The sequence below is a fragment of the Lynx canadensis genome, chromosome B1, assembly GCF_007474595.2.
Source record: "Lynx canadensis isolate LIC74 chromosome B1, mLynCan4.pri.v2, whole genome shotgun sequence".
In the NCBI taxonomy this organism is placed as follows: domain Eukaryota; kingdom Metazoa; phylum Chordata; class Mammalia; order Carnivora; family Felidae; genus Lynx; species Lynx canadensis.
This window is the reverse complement of record NC_044306.2, coordinates 66,812,164-66,825,586: the sequence shown is the minus strand read 5'-3', so window position 1 is coordinate 66,825,586 and position 13,423 is coordinate 66,812,164. Positions and strand designations below refer to the sequence as shown.

Below are 13,423 nucleotides of genomic sequence, written 5' to 3'. Positions count from 1 at the left end.
TTTTTCTAAACTTTCAGTGTTTACACATACCCACATTATCACTGACATCATTATTTGCAATACAACTTACATTTTCTATAAAAGATAAACTAAATTACCTTTTTTTGATTGTTCTCACTTTACTTACTTGCCCTCTACCTCATCCCATCAATTTTCAAAATAATGCAGAGTACCAGACTATGTTTGAGCACGTGGAGGAAAACAAAGCAAAACACTGTTATGCGCATTAAAACACTGACTGAACTCAAGCGTTAAAATTTAAGAGGTTTATTCTCCTTTATCAATCAGTGTCTACAGACAGAGCATCCACATGGTGTAAGCTACTGAAGAAGGATGTATGAGACAGACTTACATTAAATCATTAGACACTTTATATGGTTCATGTTCACAAGGGAGAAAATCGCTAAAAAGGAAAGCAGGTAAGTAGAAACATAAGCTGATCTTTGTTGTTTATTAAATCTACCTCCCATAATGTTTCCTTAAGCTAAGAAGAAATCTACTGTATCACACAGCTCAGGATGCTATATATACATAAGATATTACACACTATAAAATTTCAGGTTTCTAAGCAGTTTTATACAATTTAAACTTGAGTAAAATTTGTATTTAAAAAAGACCTTATTGGATTACCTTCAGTAAACGGAGGTCATTTCAACAGCCCATTAGCATTTTTAGCAACAATTAAAAAAAATAAGTAAAAAGATTCTCCAAACATGTAAGCTATTACTTTAAGCCTAGATAATTATCTGCTTATTTCAGTAAACCAACTTTCTAGTTTTAATCCACGTCTACTGGCCTTTTATTTGCCCTTAAAAAAAAGAAGCAATAATTTTTACTTCTATACAGTTTCTCAAATAAGAGGATTAGTTAGGTTTCAAACCATAGCACACAGTTAATGAGGGGGTCATTTAAGGATTATGTAGGAGTTGAGCAGAAGTTATTTAGGAAGTTCTTAAGGAATGAAGTTCTTTGATGAGTTATATTTAAATTGCCAAGGCAATAGTGAAGTATGTCTTTACTCACCACTGAGGAGCTATCCCCTTATTTCCAATTTCTGCTACTAATTCTCCTAACCCACTAATATTCATCATTCTTGGTGTTAATTTCCCCATATGAGGTTTACTCTAAGCAGATACAAATGGTACTACTTTTTTAAAACTGAAAGTTCCTGCTGATTCAATTCTGGACTACATGAAAAGAAAGGAATCGATTCTGCTAATAAACATTTGTAAGCAGTTGACATCCCAGACACACTTGCATTAAAAATACAATGCACTCCAATGATTAAAAGCAAATGATAGAGAATACATTGCAAACATTTTTTCATAATTATTTTTCCTCCTTTCCTCCTCATTTTCCATAGCATGCTGCAGACCATATAGTAAGTATTAAATAGAGTTTGTCACTGGTGTACGACCTAAGGCCAACTTATGCCTTCAAATGATATTTCGTTGAGGTTTAAACCAATGCTGAAGACAGGATTTGGTGTAAGAGCTGTTAAACTTTTCTCTTTTAATGACAAAAGATTTGTAGTTATGAGGGTGTTCAGTATGCAGCTTTCAGCCTACTTTTTCCTCTTTGACATTCCCTTCAAGGCACAAAATTATAAACAGTGGATGGGACAGAATATTTTGAAGTAAGAATTTTAAGGTTCCACAATACCTTTTGAGTTCTAGTTTAAGCATACCGAAAGACGAGAAAAAATAATAGATAAATCACTTCCAAAATGAAATGCTTAAAGTCATCTGAAATTCCCTGCAGTTATTTTTAATTGTTTAAATTTCTACTTTGTTGGCTTGAATGTAATTAGATTGAATCTTGTGATTGATCTAGTTTTTTTTTAATTATGTCGTGTTAAATATTTCCAGTCAACCAATATTACTTGTGTTCATCTTTGCAAAAGAAAAAATCTGTTTGATTTGGGTCTATCAAGTAACTTATGTTTGACTAGGGTGATCTTGAAAAGTTAAGCTGCAAATTTAAACAATGGGTTAAGTGCAATGTACTGGAAAACTCTTCATTCAATAATTATCTAATAGGGCTTCTAGGCATCTCCAACCCAAATGACTGTATTTCCTTTCTCAACTTCAGTGATCTCACAGTTTAACTTATTGAGTCGTCCATCTAGTATAAAGAGAGTCCTTGGAAGGTGTCATCAGGTACTGACCAAACAAGCCACTGTCCTGGATTTGCCTGTTCTTCTGGTTCCAAGGCCATTCTTCTGCCTTGAGTGGTTCCTTAAGACTCTTTATCATCTTAACCTTCCCAGAGGAGAGCTCCACAAAGAGCACATCAGTTTGTGTGCTTGAACTACCATAAATGTTGTATTGGTGAGCTTCAGTAAAGGATGGCTGAAATGCCAGATCAGATATGTGCAGATTGTGTGAATATCAAAGCCTCCTGTATTTCTCCTCGGATGGTAATGTACTGGACCCTTACAAGACCTCTCACATCATTAATGCTGACAAGATAGTGCCCATTGGAGAGACATATGGAGTGCCCGTCACATCGCTATTGAATCCAATGACTGAGTCGGTTACACTGTCCACCATAAGCTGTGGTGGAATTGCCCCAGTGCTGTCAGGTTTGCAGCCAATAAGTAGTATCCTCCCAAGTGTGTATATGCCAATGACTGAGGAATGCACTTATAGTCCATCAAGTTAATTGTCTTGATGTATGACATGGTTTCAAGATCAATTTTTTGTAATGCAGCTTCATCTTTGTGAAGAATAAATCCAAACCTGAAAAGATGAAAACCAGAGTTAGACAGGAAACTACAGAGCAGTAATCCCATATGAAATGTGCCGTGGGCAGGTGGAAAGGGCCATCGCAAGTCCACACATTGTCAGGCTATGCAGCAATTTGTGTCACGATCGTGTTAGAATTAAACTTTAAAATTTTGCCACCCTCCTCCTTTCTCTGGGTCATTCCTTCATTACAGCTAAACAATTGTAACTCATGGTGTAGAAAACAAAATAATTAAAAGCAATATATCTAGTTAATTGGAACAACAAATTTTACTTTTACCATACAGGGGGAAAAAAGTAAAATCATCTTGTGTGCCTCTAATCCTGATATTGAACAAGTTTGGTTTACTGCTACTAAAGTCAGCAATAATAAAATACTTGAATACATAGGTATTTCACTCACTTCATTTCCTTCTTGTCTCATGACCAACAGAAAAATGTGACAATCATCTCTACTTAGACAATTATCCACCACTTTCTACTTTCTCATTTTAATAAACTTTACAGGACTACCTTAATAAATGAAGTTTTTTTTTTTTTGCTAGAAACTATTAAACTTCTATTTATTAGATTTTAGGATTACTTTGATTAACAACTTTTATGATTTTAACACTTTTATAAGTTTTAAATACAAGTTACATTTTTCAACCTTGCTATGCTTAAATTGTTATTGTTTCTGGTGGTATATCTAAGTTATATTGGTTATCTTATACTGAACAATGATAACCTTAAAGATTTATGATATCTTCTGTTAAAGTTCATTTAAAAGTAAATATTTCTTATTTGTTTTGGTGTCCTCTTAACTACTTCACATTTTTCACAGCGTTTGTCTGGAATACTCGCTACAAATTATTATAAGTCCCTGTGATGAATGTAAATGTATTTTTAAACTGAGACCCATTAGACCAGTGGGTTCTTATGAAAATAAGTAAGTTAAATAAGGTAAAATGAGATGGGGGCTACTATACGAAATTATATCGAAAGGATACTGGTCAATGCTGGTCAAATGAAAAGAACTCTACTTTTTTGTTAATAATATTGATTAAACACAACCTAGTATTTGTTAAAATATTGTTATTATTTTTTTGTTAATAATATGTTATTATTTGTTAAATATGATTAAAGACATCCTAATATTTCAAAAACTCCTTAAATATAAAAAAAGGCATCTATTATTACACTGACTGTACTTATAAATGAAAAAAAAAGTAAGATGACTTGTGACAATGTAAAACAACAAAAACTCTAATGATAACCATTATGTTATGTGTCACCTGCAGGAATCATTTTCAATATGCTAATATTTACACAAAATTTTATTTATGTAAAAAGACCATTTCCACAGATAACACATACATATAGTGCATTTGGGTAATAGATTCTGAAAATTTCAAATATAAGCACATGGCAAACTCAAAAATATAAATCACTCATCTTTAATATCATAAGAGAAGATAATGAATGTTGTCAAACATCAGTCCTGTGTTGTAATTGTAGAAAGCAGCAAGTGCATAAGCACAAATACTTTACTGAAATGGATATAAAGTTGTAACTGCTTCTATGTTCTCATATTATATAGGTTGGGGAAACCATATTGTAATTTTCGCTATATTTGAACATTGGTGAAGAGATATTTGTCCTTAGAGAGATTACAACTCCATCTATACAAAGAAAAACTACAATGTATACCTAATCCTTTTTAAAAAAAAGTTTAAGCATTTATGAACATCTACCGAATACAAGGTGCTGGGAATATATTAAGGACCAACATATCTCTCCCTGCTTTTAATGAGTCTAGGAAATGATTAATAAAAAATGAACAACTTAGTGATTAATGTTTAATTTATCATTCTGCATATACTATGACTAATTTAGTAATTATCACTTATTCTATTTACACGAGATGGAATAAAGTAATCATTTTGAAAATAACATTTCTGGTGTATTTCAGAATGACATTCACTATTTCGGCTATTTCCTTGGATCTTCTCTCTCCTGTGTCCTTAATAACTATGTGTCATTTCAGTAAAGACAGCTCATACCATACCTATTTAGGATAAAGTTTTAGTTTTAGTTTAATAACTGATATGAGAAACATTAAATTATTAAAAAACACTTCTTAGTTTTCCACTAAAATATTAATAACCTAGCAAAGCTCTTAAATACTACTGAATATTAAAAATAGAAAAGAAACCAAACCTCAAACTGAAAACTGAGTCCCTTTGTTTTTTGTCAACATCAAAAACCTGTAAAATCCTAGATATCACTCTCCACTCTCCTACTTTCTTAATAAATAATTAACTTTGATTATGTAAAGGGATATTTTTCATTAATGGATAATCATTAAGGATATGCAAGTGTGTATATGATGTATGTGCTATGATTTATGAAATTTTGAATAATAATGGAAGATATCGTCTTTTTTATGTTATGTGTTGTACATGTGCCCAGAGACAAAAGCAGTAACATTCACACTTATAAAAGCAATAAGCCAATCAAGTTTTGGCATTTCAGCTCCTCTCTTAACCTTGAGTCTTCCAGTCCCTTGGCAATGGTTTTTGAATGCTAATGAAGAAGAATGAGAAAGCTCCAACTACTCATGATATTTTAAACTCTAATACTAAAGAATGCACTCAAGTTTTCTGTGATACAATCCGGCCTCTTCTGGAGGTAATTAAAATTTTAAAAAAATGGTCCCGTTAAAAATGCAAAAGCTCCATGTGGGGTGATAAAATTACATCTATTTTGGCATCCATGCTGCATGCTCCTTTAGGACTAGAGATCTAGCTACATAAGCAGATGCATGAGAATGCCTTCAATTTTCACTACTGATTTATTGTAGGAAGTGGTGTTCTAATTCAAAATTTCCCTCTAGTACAGATTGATATTCAGAAATCTCCCACTGTTCATTAGTCTGTGATTAATATTACGAGGCTCTCAGCTTTCATGCCTGCTTAGTATATATAAATCCTGCACAGTACTAGGCCTAACATAGTTTGTCTAATATTGTCAGAATGTGTATAGGAAGTTCCAGACTGTAAGAAATGAGAGGTAAACTTACTCTCGGAATCACTTCTTTTACTAGGAAATTAATAAACCTAGGAAAGTGTGACCTCCCACGCGGCATTGTGTGGATTTGTTGTTGGAGCTGGTGAGGAGAATTAGAGCCATGTTTTTTTTCCCAAATTTCTGAAGTGTAATCAATCTAGTTCATTATAGATGTTTTTAAAAAGTTCACTTTAATTACTGCTTTTGTACTTTAAGGTGAGGTCCTGAACTGATTCATACAAGAGAACTTGTTTTGGACGATGTAAAGGTTTCAGTCGCAGACTGATTTAGTCTCATGATCCAGTTTTCAAGGTAATAGATAGGTGACTTTGCATAAAGTCCTCGACTCCATGAGTTTCAATGTTTTCATTAAGCATAAAAAAGATAAGTACTACTTGCTTTGAGGATAAAAGTGAAATGTGTGTTTTACAGGCAAACAGTACATCCTTAATAAAGAACTTGCTTATGCTTTACACTGTAACTAACATCATTTTCCTATTGTCAATCAAATATATTTCCTGTGGGACAGCAGATTGTTATAATTCATAAATGGGAAAAGAAAAACAAATTATTGATTTTTCTACATAGCCGTATTCCCAGTTTTAAACATTTATTTATTTTTTTTTAATTTGTTTGAAAGAGAGAGAAGGAGAAGAGTGGGGTAGGGGTAAGAGAGAGGGGGAGAGAAAGAGATCTCACAAACCATGAGATCATTACCTGAGCAGAAATCAAGAGTCAGACACTTAACTGACTGAGCCACCCAGGTACCCAGTCTTCCCAGCTTTTAAAATAAGCACATGTTACTTAAATGTGGCAAGATTTTTCTACTTATGTAGCGAGATCGCACTGACAATAGAAATTCACATTTTTATTCTTGCTCTCACTTGTGCCAACAGGATCTATGGCTGGAACACACCTCACCCAAAAACCAAGTCTCTCACATTGTTAGGAACGAAGGAGGTCAGCTCACTCCTTTGTTTGGAGGTGCTGTTTCAGTTGAGGGCCTGGAGCACTGAGTCATGGTGTGCTGGGTGATTTTGACGTCGGCATAGATGATGGGATTTGAAACAGATACCTGTCTTACTCAAGAATTTTCACTAAAAGTGAAATTCACTAAAAGAAAATTTTGTAGGCAGCTTTAGGACACGGATGTCTAAAGACACAGAGAACTGCAGTCAGAGTTTATGTCATGGCAATTCAAGAGCCTTGCAAGAGAAGTTATTTGGCAGAGAAGGGGAAAGAACAGATATTTAGAGACAAACATGGCTGAAATACCATGAAGCCGAATAAAGAGCTGCTCAAAGACCTCCACATCCCACAAGACCAGGCTGCATTTTTTGCATTTGAGTAATGTTTGATTTCCCCAGATGTCTCACCCAGTTCCCAAATGAGTCTGATCACAGAGTCTCACAGAGCAATTTTCCAGTTATTGTCACCTCACATCATCTGCCGTGTTAGTTAGTCTGCCCCTATTCTGCTTTTTGAGATACTACTGAAGGAATTTCAGAATTACAATTAATAACCTGTATTACCTTTCATGGTCGGTGCCAAGAATGTTAATAATCCAAAGCTTGGGGTGAAAGAAACTCATAAGATTTGCAGAATAACAATTATTTTATCTCCTGAGTCTTAATACCACCTTTCCCCAGAGTCCTCATAGATTCTCACCTGAACAGCTTGCCCTACTGCTGACTTTTAGTATTTACCCAGTGAGATCACCCCCCCCCCCCGCCCCATACTACAAGCTGGGAAGTGTCCCTGATGCTCCCTCTCCATTCCTACATGACTTCTTTCCTCATACCCTACCATCTACACCTCCCCAGATTTAATTTTTTTTAACGTTTATTCATTTTTTGATAGAGAGAGACAGAGTATGAGTGGGGGAGGGGCAGAGAGAGAGGGAGACATAGAATCCAGAGCAAGGTCCAGGCTCTGAGGTGACAGCACAGAGCCTGATGCGGGGCTCCAACTCATAAACTGTGAGATCATGACCTCAGCTGAAGTCGGACGTTTAACCAACTGAGCCACCCAGGTGTCCCTACACCTCCTTAGATTTTAAAACAAGTATTTCTATGTGTATCAATGAATGTAAAGGGGAAGTTGTAAGTACAGATTGGATGTATTTGGGCATCGGATTCATCAGACACTATCCTGTTGTAAAAACAGCACTGATGTCTATTACTGATGTCTCAGTAATAGAAACCATGTTCTTTGAAATAGAGCAGAATAATTTCAACAGCCCTAGGAATTAGTTGTATTGAGGCACATCCAAAACATCTTATCATAATTAGTACTTCATAATATTAGTGGGCAGGATTAGTACCTTGTTTTTTTAATTGGATAATAAGTACCTTTTGTTTTTTTTTTAAATTGGAAGGTAAGAGATGCTTAACAGATGATAAGAAACAAAAATTATAACTTCCTCTCCGTATAATTAATATAAACACATATACAATGTGCTGTTGAAATGACATCTTCCATTGTGTAACAGCTGACAGAGAGTTTTCATGGGCGCAAAGCATAAATCTGACATGAGCCATTATTCACTAGTTTATGAATTCCTTTATATTTAGTTGTTTTCTATTATCCCAGACTGACCCTTGTAAGAAAAGATTGATGCTGTTCCTACTCAAGTACCAGAGGATTTAGTTTTTATCTGAACTTCACATAAATAGCTCAGTAAAACACACCTGTTCATAAATAGTAGTCACATTCATATTCGGGATATGGGAAGCACAGAGAAATAAAATTGACACATTTAGTAGAGATTTATAACTAGGGCAAGGACAGTTTTTGAATAGACCTAATGCTTTGATGCGTTTGAGAAATGGTACTACTTTGAAGTTTTCTGTTTTCAAAACATAGGTTGGAAAAGCTAGAATGAACCACAGGATGCCTCCTGCCTGCCTTTTTAAAGTATATTATAGAAATTCTATAGTAAAGATTTTAACATTACTTCACCTACTTTCACTTTTAGAAATTTTTCCTTTAAAAAATGGAATGTGTTTTGGAATACTAAATTCCCTATTTTCTTCCCTCTCTGGTACCCTATTATTCTGACCTGTAGAAAGTTTGATTCTTCTAGGCCAAATCAAAACATAAATGCATAATTTGATTACAGTATATCACGATGTCTAATTGCTTGATAGAATTAATACAGTGTCTAGAGGTCTATCACTTCTAGTGTCCATAACATTAAAAAAATAAATAAATAAACAAACAAACAGATTTATTAAGAATTCTGTGCACACCATATATACTACAGAACATGTTTCAAAAACCAAAGTCCTCAACCTCTTTTCAAAAAGAGCTGAAAAACTTAGGGAAAAAAAAAACAAAACAAACAAAAACAAAAACAAAACACCCTGACACTGACACCTGTGCTTTCAGATGGCATTTTAAAAGTTTGGTTGCTCTTCAATTTGGTTTTGGAAAAACATGAAAATCTGAAAATAAGAGCCTCTTGAATCTTACCCATTTTTTGATTAGGATATGTTTTATGCAGGAGTTGACAAATGGAGCAGGGATGCCAGAGTGGAAATGGAGTTAGTAATTAGAAGAAAGAAATAATTTGTGAATATAAAGGTGGAAATACAAAAGGAAAGTAAAACAAAGGCAAGAGCAAAATCTGTTAATAAAAAATACTACTGAAGTATCCATTGCATACCTACAAGAAAGAAATAATGGGTGAGAAAAAGATTCAGTAGGAACTAGGGTCTGTCATGAGTTGGGTTCTAGATACTGTATGACCAAATTCAATATTATTCACATCCTGCTATGTTCAGTACACTTTGTACAACCTTATAAAGGAAATGGAGAGGAAATAAATGATTCCTATCCTTAAGGTAATTATAGTCAAACAGTGGGGTGCTTATAATTGTATGCCCTGACTTTCAAAAAGTGTTTAGGGAGCCTCTTCAAAGATGAGAGAAGGGATGGATATAGTTATATCCCTGTTTCAGCTACTAATTTACATTTCTGTTATGCTAGGCTTTCACTTGAAGAGAGAGTTTATATTAGTCTGGATCCCAGAAGGAAAGGAATAAATTTCAATTAGAATAAATCAAGGAGGGTGCAATAAAGAGTCTGTTTACAGTGAAATAGAAATTGGTCACAAGAGACAGTGCAGTAATATGGGGAGAGTAATAATAAGGCTGTTGTCACTACTTTATCTGGGAAGGAAGGAGTTATATAGAGAGGTGCCTCTTGTGAGTATCTGTCTCCTTTGATCTAAAGAAACAGCTGATTGCTTACAAAACAGCAGACATGGGGTGGGAGGAGTGGGGGAATAAGCAGTGGGAGGGTAGGGTGGATTCTATACTCTGGTCTCATGCTCCTTCTTCATGCAATCTCCAGTTAGGCTTTTCATTGGCCCAAACAACCGGAAGCCATAGTATCCAGCCTTCTGGGATAGAAAGCAAGATAGTGGAGGCTAGAGTGTGTACCGGGGGATAGAAATGCAAAGCAGCAGCCACAGATTCCCTTGGCCAAAGAGACTTGAAAAAAATGAATTCTAGTGAATATACAGAGCTACATCAAGTAAGGATTGTGACATGTGACATATACATTTAGTCTCTTTTTTATAAATTTATTTATTTTTGAGAGAGAGAGAGAGAGAGAGAGAGAGAGAGAGAGAGAGATACAGAGCACAAGTGGGAAGGGGGCAGCGAAAGAGGGAGACACAGAATCTGAAGCAGGCTCCAGGCTCTGAACTGTCAGCACAGAGCCTGATGTGGGGCTCAAACTCATGAACCGTTAGAGAACATGACCTGATCATGAGATTAACAGATTAACCGAATGAGCCACCCAGGTGCTCCTATATTTAGTTTCTAATTGGAATCATTTGATAACTGATAAAGAAAAATTGTGTAACTTTCCAAGCTGGGAGATGAAACATTATTTTTTAGGTGTATTTATTTATTTTGAGAGAGAGAGAGAGACAGAGAGAGAGAGGGAGAGAGAGGAGGGAACAGAGAGAGAGGGAGAGGAGCAGAGGTTAAAGGGAGAGGGAGAGAGAGAATCCCAAGCAGGTTCCATGCTCAGCCCGGAGCTGGATGCTAGACTAAATCTCAGGACCTCAGTAGAGATCAGATGCTAAAGAGTCAGATGTTTAACTAAGTCACTCAGGCGCTGGGGAGAAGGAACATTCTTGATTTTTTTTTTTTCCACCTGAAATAAATGCTTCTTTAGATAGCACTTTCTTATTTCTGGTAAAGCTTTAGAAAATGTCTCTTACCTTTCGTTACTGGTAAATATTTTCAGTAATTGTTGTGTAATAAATGTTTGTGTCCCCCCACCAGACCAAATTCATGTATCGAAGCCCTAATCCCCATTGTTTTGGAGGTGGGGCCTTTTGGAAGAAATTAGGTTGTGAGGGTGAGCCTTCATGGATTAGATTCGTGCCCTTGTAAGAAGAGTCATAAGAGAGAAGATTTCTTGCTATCTCTGCCACGTGAGGACACAGTAAGATGATGGCAGTCTACAAATTTGGAAGAGGGCTCTGCCCAGAACCCAAACATGTTGACATCCTGATCTCTGACTTCCTAGCCTCCTGAGCTATGATAAATAAATTTCTATTGCTTAAGCCAGCCAGTCTGTGATATTTTGTTAAAGCAGCCTGAACTGGCTAAAGCAAACGTCTTATCAGAGAGGTGCTTCTACATTTCTTGAAATGGGGCTGAAGCATTGGAACTGGGTAAGGCATAGAGCCTTGGAAGGTTTTGCGGTGCATGCTAGAAAGACTCAATACTGCTGTGTAGAGGCCACTAAAGACATTCCTGGTGAGGGCTCGGAAATAAAAGAGGAGGGCTGGAGAGAAAGCCTTCATCTTCTTAGAGAATTCATAAATAATCATGAACAGAATGTAGAAATATGGATGGTAAAGGCCACCCTGATGAGTTTTCAGATGGTAATGAGGAATGTGTTATTGGAAACTGGAAGAAAGGCATTTCCTTACGGTAAATTGACAGAGAATTTAGTTAAACTACGGTAGTGTTCTAGCATTTTATGGAAAGTAGAACTTGAGAACGATGAAATTGGATAATCAGCTGAGATTTATAAGCCAAGTGTTGAAAGAGTGATTTGGTTTCTCCTGATACTTATAGTAAAGTGAGAGCAGAAATAAATGAATTAAAGAGAGAATTGTTAAGCAAAAAGGACCCAAAACATAAATATTTGTAAAAATTTTAGCCTGTCTATAATACAAAAAAAAAAAGGAAATGCTTGTTCAGAAAAGAACATTAAGGGTGGGGAAGACCAGCCCCTTAATAAGGAGGTTAACATAGTGTGAACCACAGAACTAATCAGTCACCCCTGCAGGGAGACTGCCAGTTTGAACTGAAGGGGATGGAGACTGGATGGAATGAAGGAAAGCTCTTAGATGTCCTGAATTTTATGGGATGAGCCCACACAGCTATTTTTAAAACTTTTTTTTTTAACATTTATTTATTTTTGAGAGACAGAGAGAGGCAGAGCATGAACAGGGGAAGGGGGGAGAGAGAGAGAGAGAGATACAGAATCTGAAGCAGGCTCTAGGATCTGAGCTGTTTGTTAGCACAGAGCCAGACGCGAGGCTCGAACTCATGAACTGCGAGACCATGACCTGAGTTGAAGTCAGACGCTCAACCAACTGAGCCACTCAGGCACCCCTCCCACACAGCTATTTATCTGTGAACATGCATTATTATTCAAGATAAAGGAAAAAAAATGACTCCAAGGTGATTCAGTGATCATGAGGGCTACAGTCTCAGTTTGAAAGAGACAAAACATCACCCAGAAGCTTGGGGGTGCAACCCTCACCCTACGGAGCTGCAGGGACATGGCCACCCACTGCAGTGGGTCTGGAAGTCAGAACATCAAGTCAAAAGGGGTTATTCTCAAGCCTTAAAATCTTAGGGAGTTTCGCTTTCCTAAATTTTAGACTTGTCTGGGACTACTCACCACTTCCTTCTTATTTCTCCCATATGGAGTGGAATGTCTATCCTATGCCAGCACCATCATTTTATTTTGGAAGCACATAACATATTTGATTTCATAGGTTCACAGCTAGAGAACAATTTTGCCTCAGTGTGAATCAAAGTCTTTCCCATATCTAATTTAGATGACATTTAGTTAAGACTTTAGACTTTAGATTTGATGCTGGAACAAGTTAAGACCTTTGGGACTGTTGGAATAGAATGCGTGCATTTTGCATGTGAGAAAGACATGAATTTGAGGAATCAGGGGTGGAATGCTATGACTGAATTGTGTCTCCCCCACACCTCAAATTCGTACGTGGAAGGTCTAATCCCCAATGTGATATTATTTGGAGGTGGAGCTTTGGGGAGGAAATTAGGTCATGAGGGTAGAGCCCTCCTTAATGGGAATGGTGCCCTTAAGAGACATGGAGATATGATCTCTCTCACTGTCAGCCATGGGAGGACACAGGTTAAGGCAGCTATCTGCAGATCAGGGAAAGGGCTCGCGACCGAAACTCGAGCGTGTTGGCAGCCTGATATCTGACTTCCCAACCTCTAGAAATACGAGAAATAAACTTCTGTTGTTTAAGCCATCCAGTCCACGGTACTTTGTTAAATTAGCAGAACTAAGTTAGAAATCTGTGGTAAAAGTTATGTACATGATTAATACCA

At 36.3% G+C, this 13,423-nt stretch overlaps 1 protein-coding gene across 1 annotated transcript in view; it reads right to left on the bottom strand.

The window, feature by feature from the left end:
* Window positions 1-258: 258 nt before the first annotated feature.
* Window positions 259-13,423, bottom strand: part of FSTL5 (follistatin like 5) — a 774,595-nt gene continuing 761,430 nt past the window's right edge. The window contains 5 exon segments of the mRNA XM_030312812.1: window positions 259-2,138; window positions 2,140-2,381; window positions 2,383-2,480; window positions 2,483-2,599; window positions 2,602-2,741. Of these exon segments, the coding sequence (XP_030168672.1) occupies window positions 2,045-2,138; window positions 2,140-2,381; window positions 2,383-2,480; window positions 2,483-2,599; window positions 2,602-2,741 (691 nt within the window). The 3' untranslated portion in view covers window positions 259-2,044.